The following is a 24112-nucleotide window of genomic DNA, read 5'->3' on the forward strand; positions in this document are numbered from 1 at the left end:
TCTGTTATGTGCCAGGCACTGTGCTAAGTGCTGAATAGACAAGTGACTCTCTCACTTCTGTCTGTTTCCTGCAGCACAGTGATGATTGTGTGTGCCCATCTGTGTATGCGTGCATGCACTGGTGCATGCATGCAAGCAATTTAGTTCTGTGCTGTAAAATCCTAGTCCTAGAATACAGGAAAGGTGTCTCTGAAACACAGGTGTCATATACACATCCCATAGGCAGCATGCATTTCACTCACTCCCAAGCATGGCCTGAACCAGATTAAAATGTCAATGGGAAATAGTTAACAAAATACATTAACTACTAAAAAATAAATGTATAAATATATATGGTTTTCTAATTCAATATATGGCCTGCAGGGATCCTTATATATGGTTTAGTCGCCCCCATTTCTTTTTGAGTTTGACACTGCTCCTTTAAAGTGCTTCCAGTGGGAATGGTTATCCTGTAGGCCAGGAAGGCAATATCCCTTTCCATTCCAACACTGCCACTTTGTGGCAGAACCTCCCCCCCCCCCATAATTTTGCTCTGAAGCCTTTTCATCATGGTGTGGTGATGACCCTAAGTTCTAAAAGACTAAGCCAGCAAAGCACCTCTTGGCAGATTCCACTATGTTGGAAAGGCTTCGAGTTCAGTCTCAGAAACAGGCTGTGTCTGTTTTTGCCTAGCCAGATAAAGAGAGGCACCAACAGGCTCTCCACTTGGTGGATTTTTTGGCTATGGCCAACCCATGAAACAAAGAAGAATACACAATGGACCTTTATCTGCATGACCCCTTTTGTTTTTCAGTGCTGATGGCAGAAAAGGGGGTAGGGGAGCTAAGAATTATAGTTTTTAAGTCAGCAGCATCAACTTAGATGCTGATACTCCAAGTATGAGATTCTTGCCTAGGGACCAGTATATGGACATACCACTGGAGGAATTAAATGGTATCCATCTTAATACTTGCTGAAAACCAAACCAGAAGACAGCCAAATGGAAGATATCTCCCACATTGTCCTTGGAGAGGCAATTCATTGATCGATCAACTAGAATTCCTTAAGAACTTCCTCTGTGGAAACCACTGAAAGGAGTTGGATTAATTGAGTTTCTAGTGAATCCAAAACTAAGTAGCAACGTCATTTCATGGGACATTTATTGCTTATGATAAGTATTTGCACTGTGAAAATAATTGCATCCCCAGTTACTTATGCAGAAGGGATGAAGAGGTAGAGAAATTCTAAGAACTCCATAAGACCCTTAATAAGAGTATTTGAGTGTCCTTTACTGACTTATGTGGCAACTGATCAGTAAACTAAACACACTTAGGAAATTAGTCTCATATTCTTCCCTTTTTGGAATTGGTCCAGATTTCTCCCCTTCCCTAGAGTCATTCTGAACTTTGGTACATACTTCAGAATGCTATATCAATAACAGCTATGATCCTTGTTGTTGACATTATCATACTAATCTAGGTTAGTTCTGAGAGTTTTCCACATCTGTGAAATGGGAATAATAATAGTCTCTACCTCATTGGATTGTTGTGAGGATTAAAGAAGATTTTATATGTATATGTATATATATGTATGTGTGTATATATGTATGTATGTGTATATGTAAATACACACACACACACATACACACATATATATAACATTTCGAAACCCTTAAAGCTCAGGGGTTCTTAACCTGGAATCTGTGAACCTGTTTTTAGAAATATTTTGAAAACTATATTTCAATATAGTTTCTTTTGAAGGCTATTATATTTTATGTATTTAAAAACATTTTTCTGAAAAGGTGTCTATAGACTTCACCAGACTGCCAAAGGGGTCCACAAAACAAAAAAAGTTGAACCTTTGCTCTACATAAATATTAGCTGCTACTACAACTAATTAGTAATAGTCATAGTAGTGGTCATAATAATAATAATAATAAACCTGCTGTCAACCTGCCTACCTTATAATTCTAGAGCAGCCGTATAAACTTCCTACCCTTAATTAGTCAGTTGATTTTATCTGACTAGGTTTGGAGCTCTGTTCTGTGGTTTGGGCTCCAACTGATTTGCAAGGTGAGAAGTATAAGAACCATTCCATATGACCTTTCCTCAAATTTATTCACTTCATCTGAAATGCTGCTGGGTTTAACCATTGCTAATTCTCTTCTTGTACATTAGATTTATTTTCCAACTTTATTTGTTGGGCAGTTTTCTTGAAATGTAAATGTAGACAGTCCTCACTTTATGTAAGTGGACTGTTCCACAGACCTTTACATAAAGGGATTTTTACATAATGGGAATTTGCCTATAGACATGGGGGAGAGAGGGAGGGGAAGGAAGCTGTGCACCAGTGGAGGGAGGAGGCCAGCACAGAGTTCAAGGACATGTGGAGTCCAGGGACAGAGAAGTGAGAGCAGGAGGAAGAACACCTGTCCAGAATCGAGAGGAAGAACATGCTGGGGGCAGACACATGGGGGCTAGACACAAACATAGACAGGAGAAGAGGGACAACATGAGGAGGATGGGAACATACAGGCAATACCCAGGCACCGACAGACAGAAGACAGACACACGTGGCCTAGCAAAAGTTTCCTCTTTTTGTGCTGGAGGTCTCAAGTCAAGCCCCTATCTACCACCAGTGGTGTGGTAGCAGTCTTTCTGCATGTTCCTTTTCCTGCCTTAACTTGGAGGGGTTTTTAAGGATTTGTTTGGTGGGTGGGCTGCCCAGTCAAGGGGCAGAAGTGGAGCGACAGAACAGTACTATACAGTAAAATTAACATAGGTGTTTTTTTGGAATGCAGATTTCTTTCAGAATTCTTTACATTAAGTCAAATTTACTTAATGCGAATTTACAGTAAAACAAGAACAGTCTATATAATTGCATTTTTTCTATTTTAAGTTTTTCACATGATTCTGAACTGTCAGCTTCCTTATCTTTAAGATGGAGAACTTGGGCTAGACAACCTCTGAGGACCCTTCCGCCTCTAAATCTGTAATCCTATGACATAAGCCCAGTCCTTCAAATGCTGGCATATTCCAAATACTGTCTTCACCTACCCAATCATCTCCAAAGCACTTAGGAGAATCATAGACTGTGAGAACTGGGAAGAACTTTAGATGTCATTTAGTCTGACACCCTCAATTTGTGGATGAAGAAACTGAGGCCTGGAGAATTGAAGCATCTTGGCTCAAGGCCACAAAGCTAGTTGAAAGCTGATGACTGGTCTGGTGCTGTTTTCACTCAATCACATTCCCTTGCCTGCTGCTTTCTTTTCTTCCATCCTACACTAATACATGCCCACTTCCCCTTTTTTGCTGCTCAGATCTCACCAGTGTGAATGTTCCCTCCAGTAACACAGATCTCAACCTGTCCCTACCTGCCTGCCCTGATGACTTTTATTTATGTCCTCTCATAACTTCAACTCAAGAGGGCCACCCAGTGTGTCAGGGGATTTCCTCACTTTCTTCAAATGTTATAAACACACACACACACACACACACACACAGGTGGTCCATTGGTTATCCCTTGCTCTTACCATGTGATCAGCCTGTCATCTTTCTTGATGATTCATTTCTTTGATGATGCTTTGAACAAGTCATGTTACTTCTCAGGGTCTCAGTTTCCACATATGTAAAATGAGACCTTGGATTAGATAACCTCTGATGTTTTTTCCAGCTCAAAAATCTGTGGCCCTCTTTCCATACTCTGATTCTGCGTGGTTCTTTGTTTTGTATTTTAGCCTGCTCTTGGGCCCTACATGCCTTTCCAATGCCCTCTTGAGTGGTACTCAACTTTAATTCTTTGGAGTCTGTAGCATTGTTGTGACTTGCAGCCATAGAGGGTCAGTAGAATATTGCCATTTAGAAAGATGGGCCTTTGTTTTGAAGATAAGTTGGTATTACTTAAGGAATCCCACATTCTCTTAAAAGCCATCTCGCCTGTTCTCCCCTGCCTACGTCATTCTGGACCCAACTTGTAATCCATTTGCACCATATGTCTAAGAGACATATATGTATGGACAAGCTTCACTGTATCACTTAGACAATAGATACTCTTTATCTCTTGAAAACGTAAACTTTCCCATGAAAGATGCTCATAAAATTACAAAGTATGAACTCCATGGATGTATTTGTAGTAAAGGTAGAAATGGAAACATCTCAAACTGTACTACAATGAATGACCAAATCCATTGAGAAGAAACCAGTCAATAAAACCCCTATCAGTTTTATGCTGTCCTAACAACTAGGGAAGATCCTCATTAAACCTTAAAAATTCAGGTTAAATAGGAATGTGGCTGAACACAATTATCACGGAGTGAAGGTCACTCCTTGACTTCATACTAGATGATGTTTTTCTAAAGATTTTTTTATAACCCACTTTCTGGGGAGAAGCTATGTTCTTAATTAAAAAATCTAATTTTAAAGTAAGCTCTGACCTCCTTCTCCCTCTGTACCCAGAATCCTACCTCTTTGATTGCATTTCACTTGTGGAAATTAAGTCTTTGTTTTCTCTTATCACTTGATTGCTACTTTCTCCATAACAAGCTAGTATATAACAAATAAATCTAGACTTTAAGGATAGTTTTAACAGATTCTGGTGGTTTTTCACAACTTTGAACCATGAAAACAGTCTATATTGCAGAAGTTCTAAGTCATGTAGAGACTTTGTTTTCTGTGTGGCCTGTAAGTCATCTGTTAAGCTATTCTTTCACAGAGGGGTGTAAACCATTTGAGCAGACTAACATGCCTTAATGTGGCAAGAATGATTCCCTGTTTTACATTAGGTGGTATCTTCCAGCATACTGGGAGACTGCTATTTAAAGAAAGGTTGATTCCCTGGGCAGAGCCATTTCCCCAGGGTGAATAAAAATCGGGGGAGGAAAAAAAAGAAATCCACATTCTTTGGGAATATAGTATTTTTTTTGGAGAGAAAAACATTTTTTTTTTAATTTTCTAATTTGTTTATTTGCATCGAAGTGCATTATTTCTTCCAGGAGGCCATGGATGTGGGGCCTCAGAATCAAAAGTTCTTTGGGGAAAAGAATTTGGAAGATAAGAAACAATATTTGGGGTTTTTTTTTTTTTAGTGTTTTTTGCTTAGATAGATGACAATTAACTTGTGATTGTTTTGGTTACCTACCAGGAGTAGAGAACCTGCGGCCTCGAGGCCACATATGGCCCTTTGGGTCCTTAAGTGTGGCCCTTTGACTAAATCCAAACTTCACAGAACAAATCCCCTTAATAAAAGTATTTGTTCTGTAAAACTTGGACTCAGTCAAAAAGCTGCACCCAAGGACCTAGAAGGCTATATGTGGCCTCAAAGCTGCAGGTTCCCCACCTCTGAGACCATTAGCTATTCTCCCTCTTCATCTAACACTGATACCAGGAAGGAAATGAAAGAAGACAAAGTTAAACCACTCAATTTACAAATTGACTCTTATAAAAAACTAGTGAGAGTGCTAATATTATTGACTAAAATGAAGTTCTATTTTTTAAAATGGATTTCAGTTATTCATCTCAATCCTGGCCTAGCTTTTGTTCTAACTAAATTAATGAGAATTTCTATGTAAACATGGAGAAAAGATCTCAATAAAAGTCACTGCAAAGCAACATTTCTTTAGTGGGGTAGGGAAGAGGAGGATGTAGAGGTGATGCTTCTGGATTGTTCATTGATCTGAAATCAGCATCTTTTTTTTTTGCATCTACAGCATGGCCGGACACCACTACATCTTGCTGCCAATAAAGGCCATCTTCCTGTTGTCCAGATCTTGTTGAAGGCAGGCTGTGACCTAGATGTCCAGGATGATGTAAGTAAAGGGATTGGGGGTTGTTCACATGTCAAGAATCAAAATCCGTCTTGAGAAGTATATGGTGCAATTAAAAGTGATAGTGAAGAAAAACATGCTAGTCCAGGCCAGACTAACTTCTATGATTCCCTCATGTAGGTCAATCACATACAAGGGAAAATAATTCTGAGGATCAGCCTAAAAGGATGCCTTGAGTTGTATACCCAGTAGCAAATTCTAATAGGAATCATGATGCTTGGTTTCTCCAGTTACCTGTGATTTCTCCATCTAATAGGACTAGCACTAAAGGGTATTGTTTGCCACCTGTTTAACTTTTAAGTACACGGAGAGCCTCACTGGGACTCCCTTGTGACACTGATTTATATGTAGATCAGGGGTTCCTAACTTGGTGTAATGGGACCTGCAAGGAGTTGGTAGGTAGGTTTTGGGGAGTCTGTGAACCTGGGTGAGGAAAAATTACAAAGTAGGGGGAATAGTAGCTGCCAACCTCTTGCTGTGAGCACCTGCCCTGGTGGCCTTTTGGGCGGGGGGTTCTTGGCCTGAAAATGTCATGACTTTGAATCTTTAGGTAATATCCAATGAGATTTGCTGCCTACTTTGTGAATTACAGCCTGGTGGAATTTTATATGTTGGGTTTTTGGACAACAGAGGGGGCTTTTGATTTCTTCTTATGAGTGCTGCCTCCACACTCCAGTGGATGTAAATCTGACTGTGGCCAAAAAATCCATCATTATCTGTTGACCAAACTTTTAGCCTCCCTTTAAAGGAAACAAGGGGGTCAGAGCAAGAAAAAAGGTCAACAATAAAATCCTTGTAATCTCAGAAAAAAAGAAAAAGAAAAAATTACATCTTTATTTTCAATAACCTCTAAAATTTAGCATTTCCTTCTATTATTTAAAAATAATATTTTGAGAAAGGGGTCTCTAAGTTTCATCAAGGCTCAAAGGTGCCATATCACAAAAAAAGTTAAGAACTCCTCTATTAGATGTATTTATAGTTGAAGTTTCTTAAAGATATAGGATATAAAATGAAAGAAGAAGATCAGTTTTTCTTTTTCCTTTTTCTCACCTTCATTAATAGTTTAAATCCTCTTCGAGATCCTACTGGAATATAGCATTAGCCTGCAGGAGGCAACTTCAGTGGCTGGTGGTGAATGATATCTGATTTGTTGAGGGTCAGCCTTAAACATCAGCAGAATGACAGTTCTGTATAAGAAAAGTCAGTAACTATTTATCCCTATGTCATATAATCATACCCTTGGAAGTTACTATACCCCTCTTTTTAAAAAATTTTATTTTATTTTCAGTTTCAAATTCACTGTATCCCCTTGTACAGGAGATTGGAAACTAGGTCAATTCTACCTACATATTATACAGTAGTGTTCTCTGATAAACATGGATATGTGTGAGAAAAGTACAGGTCATTTGAGTCCTCTTGAAAATACTGAGTTTAATATAACCTCCTCCAGATTAACTTTTAATAATTCCTGAAATTGAGCAGATCTACACCTGTAGATGTACCTGTAGGTGTACCTGGGTGTGGCTAAGATGAGATTCACCAACCTGTTCTAGTGTTTCCAGAGGTCATTTTGCAAAGCCCTAATGCCAGGTATTCCTGTAGGTGTACCTGGGTGTGGCTAAGATGAGATTCACCGACCTGTTCTAGTGTTTCCAGAGGTCATTTTGCAAAGCCCTAATGCCAAGTATTCATAGAAATGTAACAATGATGGCATATCTAAAGAAATAAGAGAACATGGAGCTGATTGTTCATGTGTGTGGCTATGCATGATGCAAGAGGCTTTCCCCTTACTTGTATGTTGAGGCTGTGTCTCTTTATCTCATCAGGGCTTGGAAGTACAGAACCACTCACTAGCCTGATACCAATTATGATCAATATGGAAGCTTAAACCTATTCTGTTTTTCCAACCTGGGTCAGTTTGTCTCTTCTAGGGCAATGTAATGGCCTTCTGAGATTCCATGTGTTCAGTATATTAATACCAGACTTAGTGCAGACACTCAGTTGGCTTACGCCCTACTGCAGCTCAGAACTTTCACACTCAAAAGATCCACAGGTCCACCAGCCTCAGCTTCTTCTAGGGCATGGATTATGAATGTGTGGCACCATGCCTGACCTTTCCCATTCTTTTCATGGAAAGACTGTGCATTTCAGCAGAAGCAAAGTTTTCTAAAGAAGATGGGTTTAACTAAATTTACTGATCTCCAATATGTGCCTTTAAGCATGTACACACACACGCACCATCGAACATTCCTCCAAAGACAAGATTAACCTCAGTGTGTGTGGTTCTTGTTTTTTAAGTGAGTGACTCGGAGTAGAATGAGTTGGATTGAGTTGCTGAAGGTATGTGAGACAGAGCACAATCTCGTATTCTGGTGATGTAATCACATCCTCATTTATATATTGACAGAAATCTGGTACTAGACATGGAGAACCACACACATTTCCAGTGGCAGGTCCTACAGGAGTCATCATGCAGCTGGATTTCAATGGATTCAGGAAGCATATATTGTTTGACAATAACCAAGGCTACTTTTATGGGGGTGGAGGGGAGAGAGCAGGCAAAAGTGATGATCGATAGCAAGATGGCAAACATCAGCATAAGGAAAGTCTTAGCTAATTTCAGAGGATAGCACCCTGCAATCCCTCCTTGCTCATGCACATGGAATTATTCATTTCCTTGTGTCTTTACCTTGTCCTACTCCGAAATACTTACATTTCCTCTGTTATATGCCTCATTTTTAAAACAATCACGAAAACTTGTATTGCTGTCATTAAGAGTTGGGAATGAATGATGTGGTCAAGCCCTGGCCTCTGTTTGTAATGAAAGAATGAATTTCTAAATGTATGAGCAACCACTGATTCCAGTGCCTCTGTTTCTAGAGTAGTCAATAATGTGTTGAGTGGCATGGTGTTGAGTGGGGAAGCCATTTGGTGTGGTGGAAAGAGCCCTGGTATTAGAATCAAAAGACCTGGGTTCAAATCTCCCCTCCAGTGCTGACAACTGGAATGACCTTAGGCAAATCTCTTCACATCCCTGAGTCTCAGTTTCCTTATCTGTAAAAAGAGTGGGTTAGATTAGATGAATTCTGAGGTCCCTTCTAGCTCCAGATCTTAGATCTTATGAGAGGTCTTTCAGTATGCTTGCAAGTATTAGTAGAAGAAAACTCCGTGCTTTTGTTCTTTTAACAAGACTGGGAAAATTAATAAATGAAATTATCTCCCTATCCTGGACAGTGTGTACTGATAGTGAACATAACTGTTGTGAAGAGTTTAAAACCCTAACTTCATATTCTGCAGATATTGTTCTTTAAAGTCATTTTTAAAGACTGAGAATTAGTGGAAGAATGACCTTCAGTGGCCTGGAGTGGGATTATTATGAATTTCAACCTGTGGAAACCAGTTCTTTAGAGTTTGGAACCCCAGGAGCTAATTCTCTCTTGCTTCCTGCCAATCCTGCCAAATCCTATTGGAGCTCTAACAAGGTCTCTGATTGGTCCATGAGCATTCATACGGCACACACCTCAGAAATAGTCCAGGACAGAGCGACCACGGTGAAAGGCATCAAGGAAGAGAAAAATAAGAAAGACCAGAGGAGAAAGGCTAGGAAGGAACCTAGAAGATCAGAGAGAGAGAAGGAGGTTAGCAGTTTCCTTTGCGCATCTCTCTGGCCTCATGCTTCCTTTCAGCAGGCTTGCATGCGTGCTTTGCCCTGGCATGATTGCTCCTGAAAAGATGCATGCTTCCTGCTTGCATGGCTTGGGGTTAGTCCTATCGCTTGGCTTAAAAATCTCTGCCCACTATTTCTCACCATTCTCAGTTTTCTGACCATTTGGAGGAAAGCCCAAATAGATCTAAATCTAAAGATATTGATTCCAGAGATTTCAAATTCCTGAAAGCCCCAAATTTAAAAATATATATATGTGTGTGTGTATATATATACACACAGCTAGATAGATAGATAGATAGATAAAAGGGATTTGGCAGTCAGGATGTCATCAGTTCATGAAACTTAGTACATAGCTCAGTGTCTTCCTAATCAGAACTGCTGGGTGAAGAATCCCTTGTTCTTCAGATTACCAGTTAGTACAACCTCTTCTCCCACATTTTGTTGATTAATCAGAATATATCTACAGTATTTAGTTTTTTCCATATCCAAACCATTCATCCATCCAACAAGAATTTATTAAGCACCTGCTATGTGGCCAGGTACTGTGATAGACAGTAGGGATACAGAGACAAAGGAAAATTAGTCCCTGCCCTTTGGGAGCTTAAATTCTATTGGGGAATCAACATGTACACATACAAATAAATACAGATTATAGAAAATAACATTGGGGATGGGCTAGCAAATAGGATCAGAAAAAAAGCCTTGTGTGCAGAAAGTGACATCTGAGCTGAATTATGAAGGTGGCTAGGGATTCTAAGAGGTAAAAGTGAGGAGGGGGCACATTCCAGGGATGGTGTAGATAATTTAGGCAGATCAGTCATAAACCAGCAAGGATTTATTAAGTGCCTATGATGTGCCAAGCCCACTGCTAAGGAGCTTCCATTCTAATGGGCAAAGGCAGAGTCAGGAGATGGAATGTTGGGTACAAGAAACAGCCAGGGGGTCAGTTTGGAACACTGAGGACATTAAGGGGAATCCTATGGAATGAAACTAGAAAGGTTGGGCTGGAGCCAGGGCATGAAGAATTTTAAAGGCCAATGAGAAGTAGTATGATATAATGTCTAGAGTGTTATTCTTGGAGTCAGGGAGACCTGGGTTCAGGTCCTGTCTCTGACACATACTGAATGTGTAACCCTAAACAAGTCAACTTTATCTATCTCAGTTTCCTGCTTTGTAAAATGGGGATAATAACTCCTACTCATAGGGTGGTTGCAAGGATAAAATGAGATCATATTTGTAAAACACCTTGCAAACCCTAAAATATTATGTAAATGCTAGCTAGCTAGCTCTCAGTACGGCTAGCTGTTCTCTAAGACTATAAGTTGCAAAGAAGATGATGATCTGCTTTGGTAGAAGGAGTTTCCTCCTTTGGAAGTTCCTTATGTCAGTAAAATCACAGATCTACTCTCTATCCCCCCGCATTCCTTTTAATGGCAGACAGAGGAATTTGTATTTCATCTTAGAGGCAAGCCAGTGGAGTTTGATTTTGATAATTGCTAGGAGAGACAGCCCAAATGCCACCACTTTGTCTGGCTCTTTCCAAGAATATCCCAGGTTTGAATTCCCTCATAAATAAGGAGACAACTCTGAAAAGAGCTCTGAATTGGGGGATCAGGGGAACTGAATGCTAGTCTGGACTCTGCCACTAGCTCTCTATAATACCTTGGGCAAATCACTTCATTTCTGTACTTCTCAGTTTTTTTTTTTTCATCTATAAAATGGAGGGATTGTCTCTTAAGTTGCCTTCTAATGCAGATGTTCTTTAATTTTGTGACTTGGTCAATAAGGGGGAGACAACTCAAAGTTTGATTCAGAATAATTAATAGTAATAGCTACCATTTATATAGCACCTACTCTGTGCTAAGTGCTTTACAATTATCCTTTAATTTGATCCTCACTACAACCCTGGCAGGTGGGTGCTATTATTATCCCCATTTTATGCATGAGGAAACTGAGGCAACAAGAGGTTAAGTGACTTGCCCAAGGTCAAACAGCTGGTAAAATATCTGAGGCTAGATTTAAACTCAGATCTTCCTGACTCCAGGCCCAGTGCTCTATCCATTGACTATCCAAGGCTAGCTTATTGCTAATGAGTAGGAGACTCTGGCCTTCCGAACTGCTTCTGGGCTCTGAGAAGTCATGGTCTTTCTGCAAGGCTCCAGTTTGGTACCCTAGTGTGGAGGGATGTCTCTGTCTTCAATCCTCAGGACCAGATCTCAAATATTTTCTCTTCTCAGCTTTAAATCACAAACATACTCAAAATCACTTTGTGGCGATTTCTTCAGCAGTTGACCCAGGTGTCTTGCGTAAAGACCAGGCACATGGCAGATTCAAAGAATTATTGCATATCTTATCCTACAGGGAATTAAAATGGATCTAAAAGTGGGGGCATCATTCACAGGAAGTGATAGGCTTTCCCTATCTTTAGCTTCTAGGATAGGGTAGGGGAATAAAACAGCATGTCCCTATTGGAGAAATGCTATATCCTTGAAATTTTGTGGTGTACATCTTCTGCTTAGCGTGGTGCCTGGCTCATAGTAGGTGCTTAATAAATGCCTCTACCTAAGATATCCCTCCTCCATGCCTTGCATATAGTGTTCATTCAAGAAATACTTGTTGAATGGATGCTATTAAGACTACTATACTCATCCTGTCATTTCTTTCAAAGATTTTAGGCATTCCTGGAGGGTTTTTTAAAGTCATAAAGAAGTCAGGGAATATGTTTCAGCTACATTGTATGATTCCCAGTGCAGCTTCTAAGTGCCTTTTGGGGCTTTTTTAATGATGACTGGATGAAGTGTAGAAACATTAAGGGAACATTTGGCTGTTCTCAGCTGTAGTCTTCAAAGTAGGAGTGTTTCAGCATCAAAGCTTTTGCCTTTATGGGAAGGAAAGATTGAAAGCTGGACTGGTCTTGTCTGCTACATTTGAGGGAGATATTGGGCCTTAAGGTGTGAGATTGTTTGCCTTTTTGGAAGCAGCATGTAGACAACGAGTTGTTATCCCTTCTTACTCTTCTCTCTCCTTTCCTTAGAAGAATTTAGCCTTAGCTATAACTAAGGGATTGCCAAGTTCGAATTGGTGTCATCTGTGTCTGGAATCAGTTTCTTATAAGCTGTGCCCCCAAAGACCCTTCAATCTATTCTAAACATAGCTCATTATCCAGTTGTAGAGTGACCTAGGTTCAAATCTCACCTCTGAGGCTTATCGCCTGTGTGACTTGAAAAAAAACCACTTAACCTTCCTGAGACTCAGTTTCTCTTCAATAGTAAAATCGGTAAGTTGGACTACCATAGATAGCTATTTTTAAAAGTGTCAACCTGGGGCTGTATAGTGTGATCTATGAAATGGATAAGATAGAGTTTCCATTCCATTTCTCCTAGGCTATCATGTGTGTTCTCTACCAGAGCTGATAAGCCAGAAGATGAAAAAGTCATGGGTTCCTCTTTGTGTGATGCAGATGGAGTTCCAACTGCTGTCTCGTGATGAAAGTCATTTGATCTCTGTGTGATTCTGATAATACCACTGAAAATTTGTAGAAAATACTGGCTATCATGGAACTGAATGGATGAATTTAGCTTCTTGGACTGAGTTAAAGAGCAATTTTCCTTGGAAAACGGAATTTGTTAGCTTTATGAATTATAAGAGAACTTAGAGCATCACAGTCTGAAAGCTGGAAGGGACTTCAGTGGCCATTTTGTATATTCCATGCCAGAAATCTATCCCCACTATAACATACCCAAAAAAGTGACCATCTCACTCTGCTTGAAGACCTGGCCTCTGAGGAGGGAAAGCTAGTCACTTCTCAGGGCAAGCCAGTCTACTTTGAGACAGCTTGACTTGTTAGAATACTTTTCCTGACATCAAGTCTAAACTGGCTTCTTTGAAATTTCCTCCCAATACTCCTAATTCTGCCCTTTGGGGCCACACAGAATAAGTGTAATCCCTACTGTATATGACAGCCCAACAAATACATGACCACAGCTTGGAGCTTTCATACCACCAATCTAAATATGTCCACTTCTGTTAAGTGATCCACCTATGACATTCACTTTAGCCCCTTCACCATCCTGGTTGCCCACCTCTGAAAGCTCTCCATTTTAATAGAGTCCTTAAACTATGGCACTCAAAACTGAACACAGTATTCCATATGAGACCTGAGTAGGACAGAGTACAGAAAGACTATCACCTCCTTATTCCTGGAAGGTAGGTTGCGATGAACATTTAAACCTGTATTAAAGTGTGGCCAGGGGGTGATGGGGAGAGAGAAGATTATAACAACAGATGCCCATGTCATTAGAAAAGAATGAAACAGGTCCAGTAATAATATGGCTGATGTTGCAGATAAGTCACATTCACTATAGGCAAGGGGTTTTCTGTTAGCCCTGTGGAAAGCTCTTGATGAAAGTAACATCAAACAGGTCATCTAGAATAGAAATCTGGTAGGGTCAGTAGTGGATTGGGGCCTTTTGTCCTGAGTCCTTTACAGACCCATATGGCATACGAATGGCACTTTCATGCCATGTGTAAATGGTCTTCATTTTTAACTTGCGAGTCATGTTGAAGAAAACACTTTTGGGATTGTCCAAGGGATGGGGAAATGATAGTACCATTAAAAATTTTTGAGAAAATGAATTCATAGGATCATAAATGTAGAGCTAGAAGGAGCCATAGAGAGATAATATTCATAAAGTGCTTAGCACAGGGCCTGGCACATAGTAAGCACTTAACAAATGCTTATTTCCTTTCTTTCTTCCATTCTCCTCATTTTACAAATGAGAAAACTGATACCCAGAGAAATTACATTAACTTAGCCAACATTACACAGGTAGTAAGTAAGATAAGTAGGATTTGAATACAGGTCTTCCTGCCTTCAAGTCCAGGATATCATCCACTATGCCATGCTTGAATATGAAAGAGAAACGGACATTGCAAATGCTATTAAATGGTGAGGGCTAATTTTCAGAAGTTTTTTTCTGATCTTTGAATTCTACAGAAGTAGATAAGGCAGATATCATTGTCATCATTGTTTTACATCTGGAGGAAACTGTCTCAGAGAGGTTATATGAGTTGGTCAAGGTCACACAGCTAATAAATGGCAGTGCCTAGCCTCAAACAGAGATCTTCCCACTCAAAATTCAGCCTTTCCTCTATATAAAACTGCCTCTATAGCCAGAGTTCTAAAAGTTTACCCTTTTAAAAAAAATTTAAAAATTAATGTCTTTAATATCAGGAAGGAAAAGTAAATTAGATATCTGAGATTAATCCACTTCTAATTTGCATCCCAGGTAATTACAAACTAATCAAATCATTATGTAAACAGATCATAATTCATTCAGGTTAGCTCAGAAGAGGCCTCTTCTAGCACTTAGGTTTTATGAATTTATTAGTCTCTTCCTTTGTGGACTAATTGCATGTGTCTAGAACTCCTAGTGGTAGAATCAGAGAATGTTAGAGCAGGAAAGAATTGTAAAGATAATGCAGTCCAATACTGTCCTTTTATGGATGAGAAAACTGAGGTCAAAGTGGTTAGTTTGCCTAAGCTTACACACTTCAAATCAGGACAAGAATTCAGAGCTCCTAACTTTCAGCCATTTCATTGATATTTCTACTACCCTAGAAAAATCATTCATATTTTTCATTGATCTTACCATGTATTCATCTGGGTGACAGGATAGAAGCAGACTTGAGGCAGGTCACTGGACCTCACTGGGCCTCAGTTTTCTTGTCTGCAAAATGAGGGGGGTGGATTCTAACCTCCAAGTTCTGTTCCACATCTAAAAGTCTATGAGATATTAAGAAATGTCTTTTCTTTGTTTGATTTTCCTAATTATTTCATAGAGAAGATTTGCTTTTAGATTCCATAAAAGAAGCTTTTTCTGCTATAGTACTGATCTTTCCCCATTTAAGAATGTCTTTCCTTTATTTTTCTTTTCTCTTTTTCTCCTTTTTTTCTTTTCCCTTTCCTTTTCCTCTCCTCTCCTGACCCTTTTCTCTTTCCCTTTCTCACCCAGGCTGACGGTATAGTAGCTACTCATAAATCTGGTCCCAATACTGATTGGCTCAGGAGCTTTGATCTACTCTGTTTCTGATTTGGGTTGGATCACCCACCTTTAGGCAGTCTGATTTCTCCCCACCACCCACCAGTCTCAGAGGCCTTCTGTGTTGTTGCTGGACTTAGTGAGAACCCCTGAAGAACTACATAGCTCAACTGATCCACCAGCTCTAGCGTCCCCCAGAAAAAGGGATTACAGGCCTATGCCACTGTGCCCAATTATTTTTTATTTGAAGTTGAGTGACAGAGTCAGATTCCATTCATCCCCTTGAGAGACAAAGGGAGAAACATTTGACAACCCCAAGAACCTAAACCCAGAGAGGGGTCAGAGACAGTATAAATTAGTAAGAATGGTACCATGAAATTTCAGATGAGACTTAGAAATAAGCTCAGCTCAAAGGCTTTATGATTATAAAGTGCTTTGGTCTTAACAGCTCCCCAAGAGCTCCTCACAAGAAATCCATGAAGAATCAACCACTTTGAATTGCCATTGACTATGACCATCATGGGACAGTTGACAAATTATTAGCTAGCCTGAATTGTGAGATGGCGATGCCTCCTGTAATGGAGAGAGGGCTTATCTACCCCATCGCATTCCAGTTTCTGCCTCTAAAGATAAACTGATCCAAGACTGCCAGTGCAGGTCCTAGATTCATTCCTCATGCCAGGTGATAGTTACACTATCTAGGCAACATCTTCTAATGGAATCTTTAAAATGTTTTAATTCACTAACCCTTTCTGCTTCCTAGGGCATTTGTTGAGGTGCATGACCCCTATTTTGCAACTGGAACTATATGGCATAGAGTTGTTTGGGTGATGGGATTGAAATTCTGCTGGGTCAGTGGTCAGGTGGCAAGTGGAAATCAGTTTTCTCTACCCAGCACCCACTCTTCCTGAGAAGCACAGAGCCCCTCTCATTCACAGTAACAGGGTTCCTGTTTATGTTCTTTATGGGTCTGCCTGTCAGTAGTGGGCACAAGGATACAGGTGGAGAGAATTAACTGATTGGTAATGCCTCATTTTTCAGGGGGATCAGACTGCACTGCACCGAGCTACTGTTGTAGGGAACACCGAGGTCATAGCCGCTCTCATTCAAGAGGGGTGTGCTTTGGACAGACAAGACAAGGTAAAAAGAAAAATCTCAGAACTGCTCTGTTCCCCCAGGTTCTGTGTGAGGCCACACATGGTTTGTAGATGGTCTATAAGGCACATGTCCTAAATATTTTTCAGGATGGGAGCTGGATAACTCCAAGTAAAATGAATGGGCTAAGAATTGGTGATTGACTATATTTTACTTGAATTTATCTTATAAGAGGATCTAGTCTCTCAGAAAATTTGATCTTTGTACTTTGTACTTCTCTACCTACTTGGTGGCTTTAGACTGCAAATGGGTAAACCTATTTTTTTTTTAAATGTCGTGTATTGGTCCAGCAGCATACTGACTAGAGAGCTGGCCTAGGCGTCTGAAAATCCTGTTTCTGATACATACTGGCTTTGTGATCCTGCATTGGTGGAGAGAGTATGCTATAGTATCCTCTGTCAATGAAATCACAAGTACAGTCACCAAAAAAAGGAGGGGTAGAGGAGCTAGCATGTTGGGTGATAGGTTTTACCCAGAGAATATGTGTCCCTCTCCCCCACTTTTTTTTGCTTTCCATATTTCCTGTCATTGGCATACCCTTAAATACTCATCCCTTTGTATCTCCTGCATCGTGATTCTCACTGAATACTAGTGTCTGTGGCTGCTAGCTTAGCTGCCCTCCAATAGCAGTGCTCTCAATATTTAAAACCCCCGAAAATAGACTTTATGACAAAACTACTCTTAAAATGGAGACCACCATACCTAGAGTTACCAAGTATAATCTTACCAGGAGTGTTGGAGCTGACCTCTAACAATTTTTTTTAAACTTACTGCCACCATTAGGAAGGCTGCTGAAGTCTGACTAGCAGTCATAGGTCAAATCAGCAAGTGCTTACTATATACTAAGTGTTATTCTAAGAGCTGGGGCTACAAAGAAAGGCAAAAAGGAAAAAAAAATCCTTACTCTTAAGAAGCTCACAGTCCAATGGGGGAGACAGTGTGCAAACAACTATGTAGGTAGTCATAGTCAGAGCCCATGCTCACCCGCAAAGAGTACCTGTCCCTTCCCCTGTCTGACTGCCTAGTACACAGGATGTTCCTGAGGACTTGGAGGAGTATGTAACTGTTTCCCCTCCAGACCTGCCACTCTCTGTCCTCTGCCACTCTCTCCCCTGTAAGGCCTCAGGCACAATTCCTATGGCTCAAATGATTAAATCTTTAAGAGCTGTGTAAATGTAAGCTATTATTGTTATTATTATTTCCAACAAGAAAAAAAAAAGTAAAGTAGTAAGGGGACAAGAGAAGGGGATGAGGAGTTGTTTGGTTGTCATTTTTAAATTATATAACTACTGCAAATATGGGTACCCCTTTCACTGAGAATTCAAAGACAAAATTACCCACTTTGTGATGCACACTGGAAATTCGAAGACAAAAAATGTAAGAAATCCCATACCTCAAAGAGTTAACAGTCTACAAGATAGTTGCCTTATCTATTTTCTGACAAACCACCTTTCCCTCAGTGCCTCTTCCTGTTCTTGGGTTTATTTGAGTGCTGCTTCATTAATTCACATTTTAAAAGAAGTGAATACAAATTCTACCTACCCAATTGGACACTATAGATTTGTGAGTGGTTCCCAAGCCAGAGGGTATACCATTATATTCCCTTGTCCCAAGTCCCATGACTTGGGCTTTGTTATTGAAACTTTTTAATATTTCTCTCTACAGCTGATGTGAAGAGTAAAGTAGGTCGTGGGATAATTAGGTCAACAATCATTTATTAAGTGCCTACTGTATTCCACACACCATTCTGTTAAGCACTGGGGATACAATGAAAGGCAAAAAGGAGACCCTGTTCTCGAAGAACTTGCAGTCTAATGGGATAGATATGAAGTTGGATGAAAGGATAGGACAATGTTTGTGGAATTCTTTCCTCCTAGCCTTGCCTTCTGGAGTATCCCTCATGTAGCCCAGAGGTCTCACTGAAGATTAAGTTGTTCAGGAGTCCAAGAGTGAATGCTTTACCAACCTTTGTAGAAAATGTGACCAGGTTCTTTATACCTTATGTGCTCTTATTGCATACTTCCTTGTTCTAACTCAGAAGTCTTAACCTGCTCTTCCTCTGTGTCTGTGTGTGTGTGTGTGTGTGTGTGTGTGTGTGTGTTTTCTGTAGGATGGGAATACCGCTCTTCATGAAGCATCCTGGCATGGCTTCAGCCAGTCTGCCAAGCTTCTCGTTAAAGCAGGAGCCAATGTGCTTGCCAAGAACAAGGTGAGATGCCAGCAGGTGACAGGAACTTCCCATTCATGAGGTAGAGGGAGCTGGTTATTTCCTTTCAGGCTGAGACCTGGTAGCGACACTTTCCACGGATAATGACTGAATCATGCCCTGGCACTCAGAGTCTTGGACAAAAGTGAATCCTGCCAGGAAATTCCAGCTGTAGAGGTGAGGCCAGAGGCAGGCTGACATCTGGCTTAGGACAGCAGCTTCACTGAGAATTGCATTTATTATTGCTAAAGTCTTTCCCCCCTTCCCCAGTTCCTCAGGAAGTTTATATCCAGTTAATGTCAGCATCTTTCTGTTGCAGTTCAAAATCAGCTTAACCAGAAGGTGATGACAGATGCTCATGTTTATGTCTGGCATGATGTTGCATGCCTCTCTGTTCCAATGAAGCCCTCCAAACCCACTCTTCTTATGTGTATTCCTCAGAATGGGAATACCACACTTCACACTTGGCATAAATAGAACATTACTGGTGCTCATGAGCAAGCAGGCAATGGAAAGAAGAAGCCAAAAAGAGGACTTGACCTTGCCTGCTTTTGTCCTTTTGCAGGTCCTGTTTAATATCTTATGGGGTCCCAACAATTTCATAGAATAATAATAAATGATATAAATGTAGCACTTTAAAGATTACAATGTGCTTGATATAACATTGTCTCATTAGGTCCTTTTGATAACTATACAAAGTACAAGTATTCAAAGTAACAATACACCAGGAATTATTATCCCCATTTTATAGAGGAAGATATTGAGACTAAGAGAGGTTTAGGTACTTGCCCAGGATCAGAGAGCCACTGTCAGAGGTGAGGTATGAGCTAAGTCTTTCTGACTGCCAGTCCATTATTTTGTCCACAATGCCATGCATGCTACTGTTAATGCACAGGAGAAGTTGGCATTCCTGCTGCCAGTTATAGCCAGCAGACTCTATTAGAATATAATACTAACAACAGAATAAAAAACATTCAAGATTCAAGTTTTATATAGCAGTGGAAGTTAGGCAGTGGCACCACCTCTAACACACACCTATGTGTCCATGGCAAACACTGTGATCAGTAATGAACTCCATAATAAGCCACTTTACCGAGCTCTGGATGCATATCTTCATTAGGGACACAAAAGATCTTCAAGATCAGGTAAAAGATCTTGTAGATAGCAAAGATACACTCAGTCAGTAGAAATTATCAAAAGTAAGCTGTTGACCCAGAATTGTGCTAGACACTCAGGAGGACATAAAATAAGCATAAGACGGATCAAGGAACTTACACTGTAAGTGATCATCTACTTTGACCCCATTTGGCATTTCTAGAGGGAGGTAAAGAAGGAAGGAGGGAGGGAGAGACTGGAAATGGAAGCCCTCCATTGAATGACCACAGCCTACCTTTCCAGTCCTAACTCTCACAATTCTCTGCATCCATCCATTCATTCACTCACTCAAAAAGTATTTTCAGCTGCCTGCTGTGTACTTTCTGGGAATTCAAAGGTACTCTCAAAAGGGGCTTACTGTTCAGTAAGGAAGTAAAGTAACTCAAAGAATTGATTCAGGCTGCTATGAGAAATTTGACAAGAGAGAGATTGCATTCACTTGGAGCACCAGGAAAGGCTCCATACAGGAAGTATCACCTGAGCTGGAACTTGCTAGAAAGGATGAACCTGGGCTGACCTACTGTCCCCAAACTTGCTCTTCCTTGCCTCAGTTGCCTTTGTCTGTGATATTTCTGTAACTGACCTTCCCCATCCTTCTGGATTCTCTCTTCCTTCCTTTGCACTTAATAAAATCCTTCAAGGTCCAGTTCATTGCTCACCTCTTCTTTGAAGCTGTCATTGGAAACCTTAGCCACTGCTGACTCACACTCTGAATTCCTGTCCTATTCCTATTCATACCATGTATTTGATGTGTATCCCATGCTGTAGTGTACTTTTATTTCGTGTGTATGTGCCTTATCTCCTCAACTATATTGAAAAAAATCTTTGAAAGCTCTTTGAAAAACAGAATTTGGCAACTTACTACAGCACATAACAGAGTCCATTACATATAGTAGGTACTCAACACATATTTGATTAATTGATCAAACCAAACCTATGAAACCCTAATGATTATTTAAGACCAAAACTGAACTGGTCATAGGGAGACAATTCCTTCCCTTGAAAAGAGGAGTTTTCTCTTTGTGAAGGAATGGGGCACGAGTACAAGATCTAAAAACCTTCCTTGTGGCTGTAGTGCTAAGAACTCTTAATTTCCTTTGATTTTTGAGGAAATACTAGGACTTCCCAGCATCTGCTAAACAGAATATGGAAAAAGATGAAGTTCCTTTCTTAGCTATCTACTATTAGCTATATATTATCTCTTTACTAGCTATTATCATCATAATGATGACAATACAATAATAATAGTAATAATGTTATGCATTCATGTAGCAATTTAAAATTTTCAAATCTGGGGCAGCTACGTGGTACTGGGCCTAAAGTCAGGAAGACTCACCTCTCTGGGTTCAAATCTGGCCTCAGACACTAGCTGTGTGACCCTGGCTAAGTCACTTAACCTCACTTTCCTCATCTGTAAAATGAGCTGGAGAAGAAAATGGTAAACCACTCCTGTATCTTTGCCAAGATGGAGTAAGAAAAGTCAGATATGACTGAACGACAGCAACAGATCAATCCAATCCAATAAACATTTATGAAACTCCTGTGTCCCAGGCATTGTGCTTAGTGCTGGGGAAGCAGTTACAAAAAAGAAAGACAGCCCTTCTCTGAAGGATCTTATAATTGAATGGGGAGACAGAAAAGCCTGAGGGAGACAACACACTAAAGGACGTAAGAAAGGGGAGGGGTGGGGCATCTTGTTCCATGAATTTGAAGCCAGGGAAAGCAGCAAATGCTGAGTGGAATGAGCTGGGGAAAGTCCAGTTTCTACCCTCTGTAAAGGAAAGCATTGGGAGCAGTTTGGTACGCCACTCTCTAGCCCTCCAATCGGAGGGGAGAGAAGGCATGTGGTGTCAATCAAGGCTTCACATAAAAGATCTCATTCTGTCCTATAAGGTAGGAGAGTAAGTCAGGTATTTTCCCCACTTGACGTGTGAGAAAACTGAGCCTCCAAAAGTTTGAGTGGCTTGTTTAAAGCCATACTGTTAATTGGTGAAAGAGGCAGATTATGAGCAAGTCTAGGGTCTTTCCAGGAGACCACAGTGCCACCTCTTCCAAGGCTGGGACAGAAAGCCTTGAGGGGATGTGGCTCTGCTATGCTTTTGCCCATCCCCAACCAAAAGGCAGCTATAGATTGCTGGCCTTGGAGTCAGAAAGACCCAAGTTCAAATTTGGCCTCAGACACTCTTACTTACTTTACATTTATCAGCTGTGTGACCCTGGGCAAGTCACTTAAGTTTCCTCATCTGTGAAATGAACTGGAAAAGGAAATGGCAAATCACTCCAGTATTGCCAAGAAAATCCCAGATGAGGTCATGAAGAGTCAAACATGACTAATTGACTAAAACAACAACCTTTACCAAAAGTGTGGCTTTTCCAGCCTGTCAGTCAGTTTCAGATAACCCTCTCTTTGTGGCTGCAACCCTAGAATTGACTCCCACTTGGAGATCAGTGGGCATATTGCTCAGAGCAAGGATTGTCATTTTTTTTTTGAACCATCAACACCTAGTGCTTTAATCAATACTTGTTGACTAATTGATTAGTACAGTAAAAGAAAAATGCTAGGTTAGAGTCAAGGCTCTTTTTTGAGTTCTTGGCCACTGTGTTCCTCATCTGGCTATATTAACAACATCTGTTAGCATAGTTTTGTTTGAAGTAGCATACAAAAGGAATCTTCTGAGCTAGCATTTTAATTACAAAAAGAACTGCTTAATCGTCAATCACCATGCCTCTTTCCACCCTTAACTAGGGGTGAGAACTCAATTGACCAAGCCAAGAGACACCTCTTCTCCTACTACTAATGAGTGACATGTGTAAAAATATGTACAGGCTGCTCCTCAATTAGTGTAAATCCTCAGCTAGCTAACACCTTTCTTTGTCCTGCAGCACCTCCTGAGGCACGTACTGGTAGTTAATAATGAGAAAGAAACCCTAGGATTAAAAAAAAAACCCATAGGAAAAGTTCCCTTGTTTTGGAAGAGCAGCCAGGTGTGGTGCTGGTGGAATGGAGTGCCAGTCTTTAGAATGGGCTTTTATAATACATTCTGAACTCGAACAGAGGCGGGAGAGGAGAGAGAGGAGAAAGTAATTTCTGAATTGGTAGCTCATATGAACCGTTCCCTCTCTATCAAAACACAGGGACTGTGGAGTTTAAGATCATCTGCAGGTAGTTGCATCCTGAGGGGAGTATAATTCAGTGAGGGAAAAGCAATCAATAGGTTCCTTAGCAGCTCTGAGGATCTCACTTGACCCAGCTTCTAATCTCAACAAGAAGCACAGTGAGTATGTAAATTCAGCCAACTAAAGTATAAACAAACATGCCAAGACCTACACCTCTTCACCTGCTATCTGTTTTTCTTGCAAAGGTTATCAAACTGGCCTCTGGGCCTTCCACAACAATTTCCAAAAAAAACTTGGAGTCAGAAAGCTGATTCTGCCATTTATTAGCTGGGCTAGTCACTTAAACTCTCTGGGCCTCTGGTTCCTGGTTAGTCATATGAGAATCATAATGTGTTTACTACCTCCCTTACAGAGTGATTTTGAGGATCAAAGGTAACTGGAAAGTGCTATGTAATTGTGAACTGCAGTTAGATAGAACACTGGATTTGGAGTCAGGAAGACCTAGGTTCAAAACTTGCCTCAGACACTAGTGGTCAGACCCTAGAGAAAAAGCTTAATGACTCTGTGCCTCAGTTTCCTCATCTGTAAAATGAGGGGGTGAGATTCAGTGACCTCTGTGGTCCCTTCTAGCTCTAAATCTATGATCCTTTAAGGAGGGAGGTCTACTGAAATACAGTGGAAATGGTTTTATCCTTTATCATTGAAATAACAGGTAGAAAACTGTTTAAAAAATCTAAAATGAGAGGTTTACACTATTTAGTGACAAATCACATATATATACATATGTGTGTGAATATATATGTTATATATATGTGTGTTTGTTATATATAGCACTCACTGTATATGTATGTATGTATGAGTAGGAGAAGGTACATGCCACCTAGAGCTGATCCTTCATGGAATATTTTCAATATTGCACTTAAAATGAAGTTTAGCATTTCCAAATAATGGAAATAAATGGAAAATTT

General features: G+C 40.3%; 1 protein-coding gene across 5 annotated transcripts in view; it reads left to right on the forward strand.

Moving 5' to 3' along the window:
* ANKRD6 (ankyrin repeat domain 6) overlaps window positions 1–24112 on the forward strand; it is a 278033-nt gene that overhangs the window by 225969 nt on the left and 27952 nt on the right. For 4 of the 5 annotated variants that reach the window (XM_027856743.1, XM_027856752.1, XM_027856760.1 and 1 more), the window contains 3 exons: window positions 5687–5785; window positions 16553–16651; window positions 18777–18875. In XM_027856743.1, coding sequence (XP_027712544.1) covers window positions 5687–5785; window positions 16553–16651; window positions 18777–18875 — 297 coding nt within the window. The remainder of the gene's footprint in view (window positions 1–5686; window positions 5786–16552; window positions 16652–18776; window positions 18876–24112) is intronic. The other variant, XM_027856769.1, reaches the window with a different exon arrangement.

This window comes from Vombatus ursinus, unplaced genomic scaffold (genome assembly GCF_900497805.2).
Source record: "Vombatus ursinus unplaced genomic scaffold, bare-nosed wombat genome assembly UNPS02000582.1, whole genome shotgun sequence".
NCBI classification, from domain to species: domain Eukaryota; kingdom Metazoa; phylum Chordata; class Mammalia; order Diprotodontia; family Vombatidae; genus Vombatus; species Vombatus ursinus.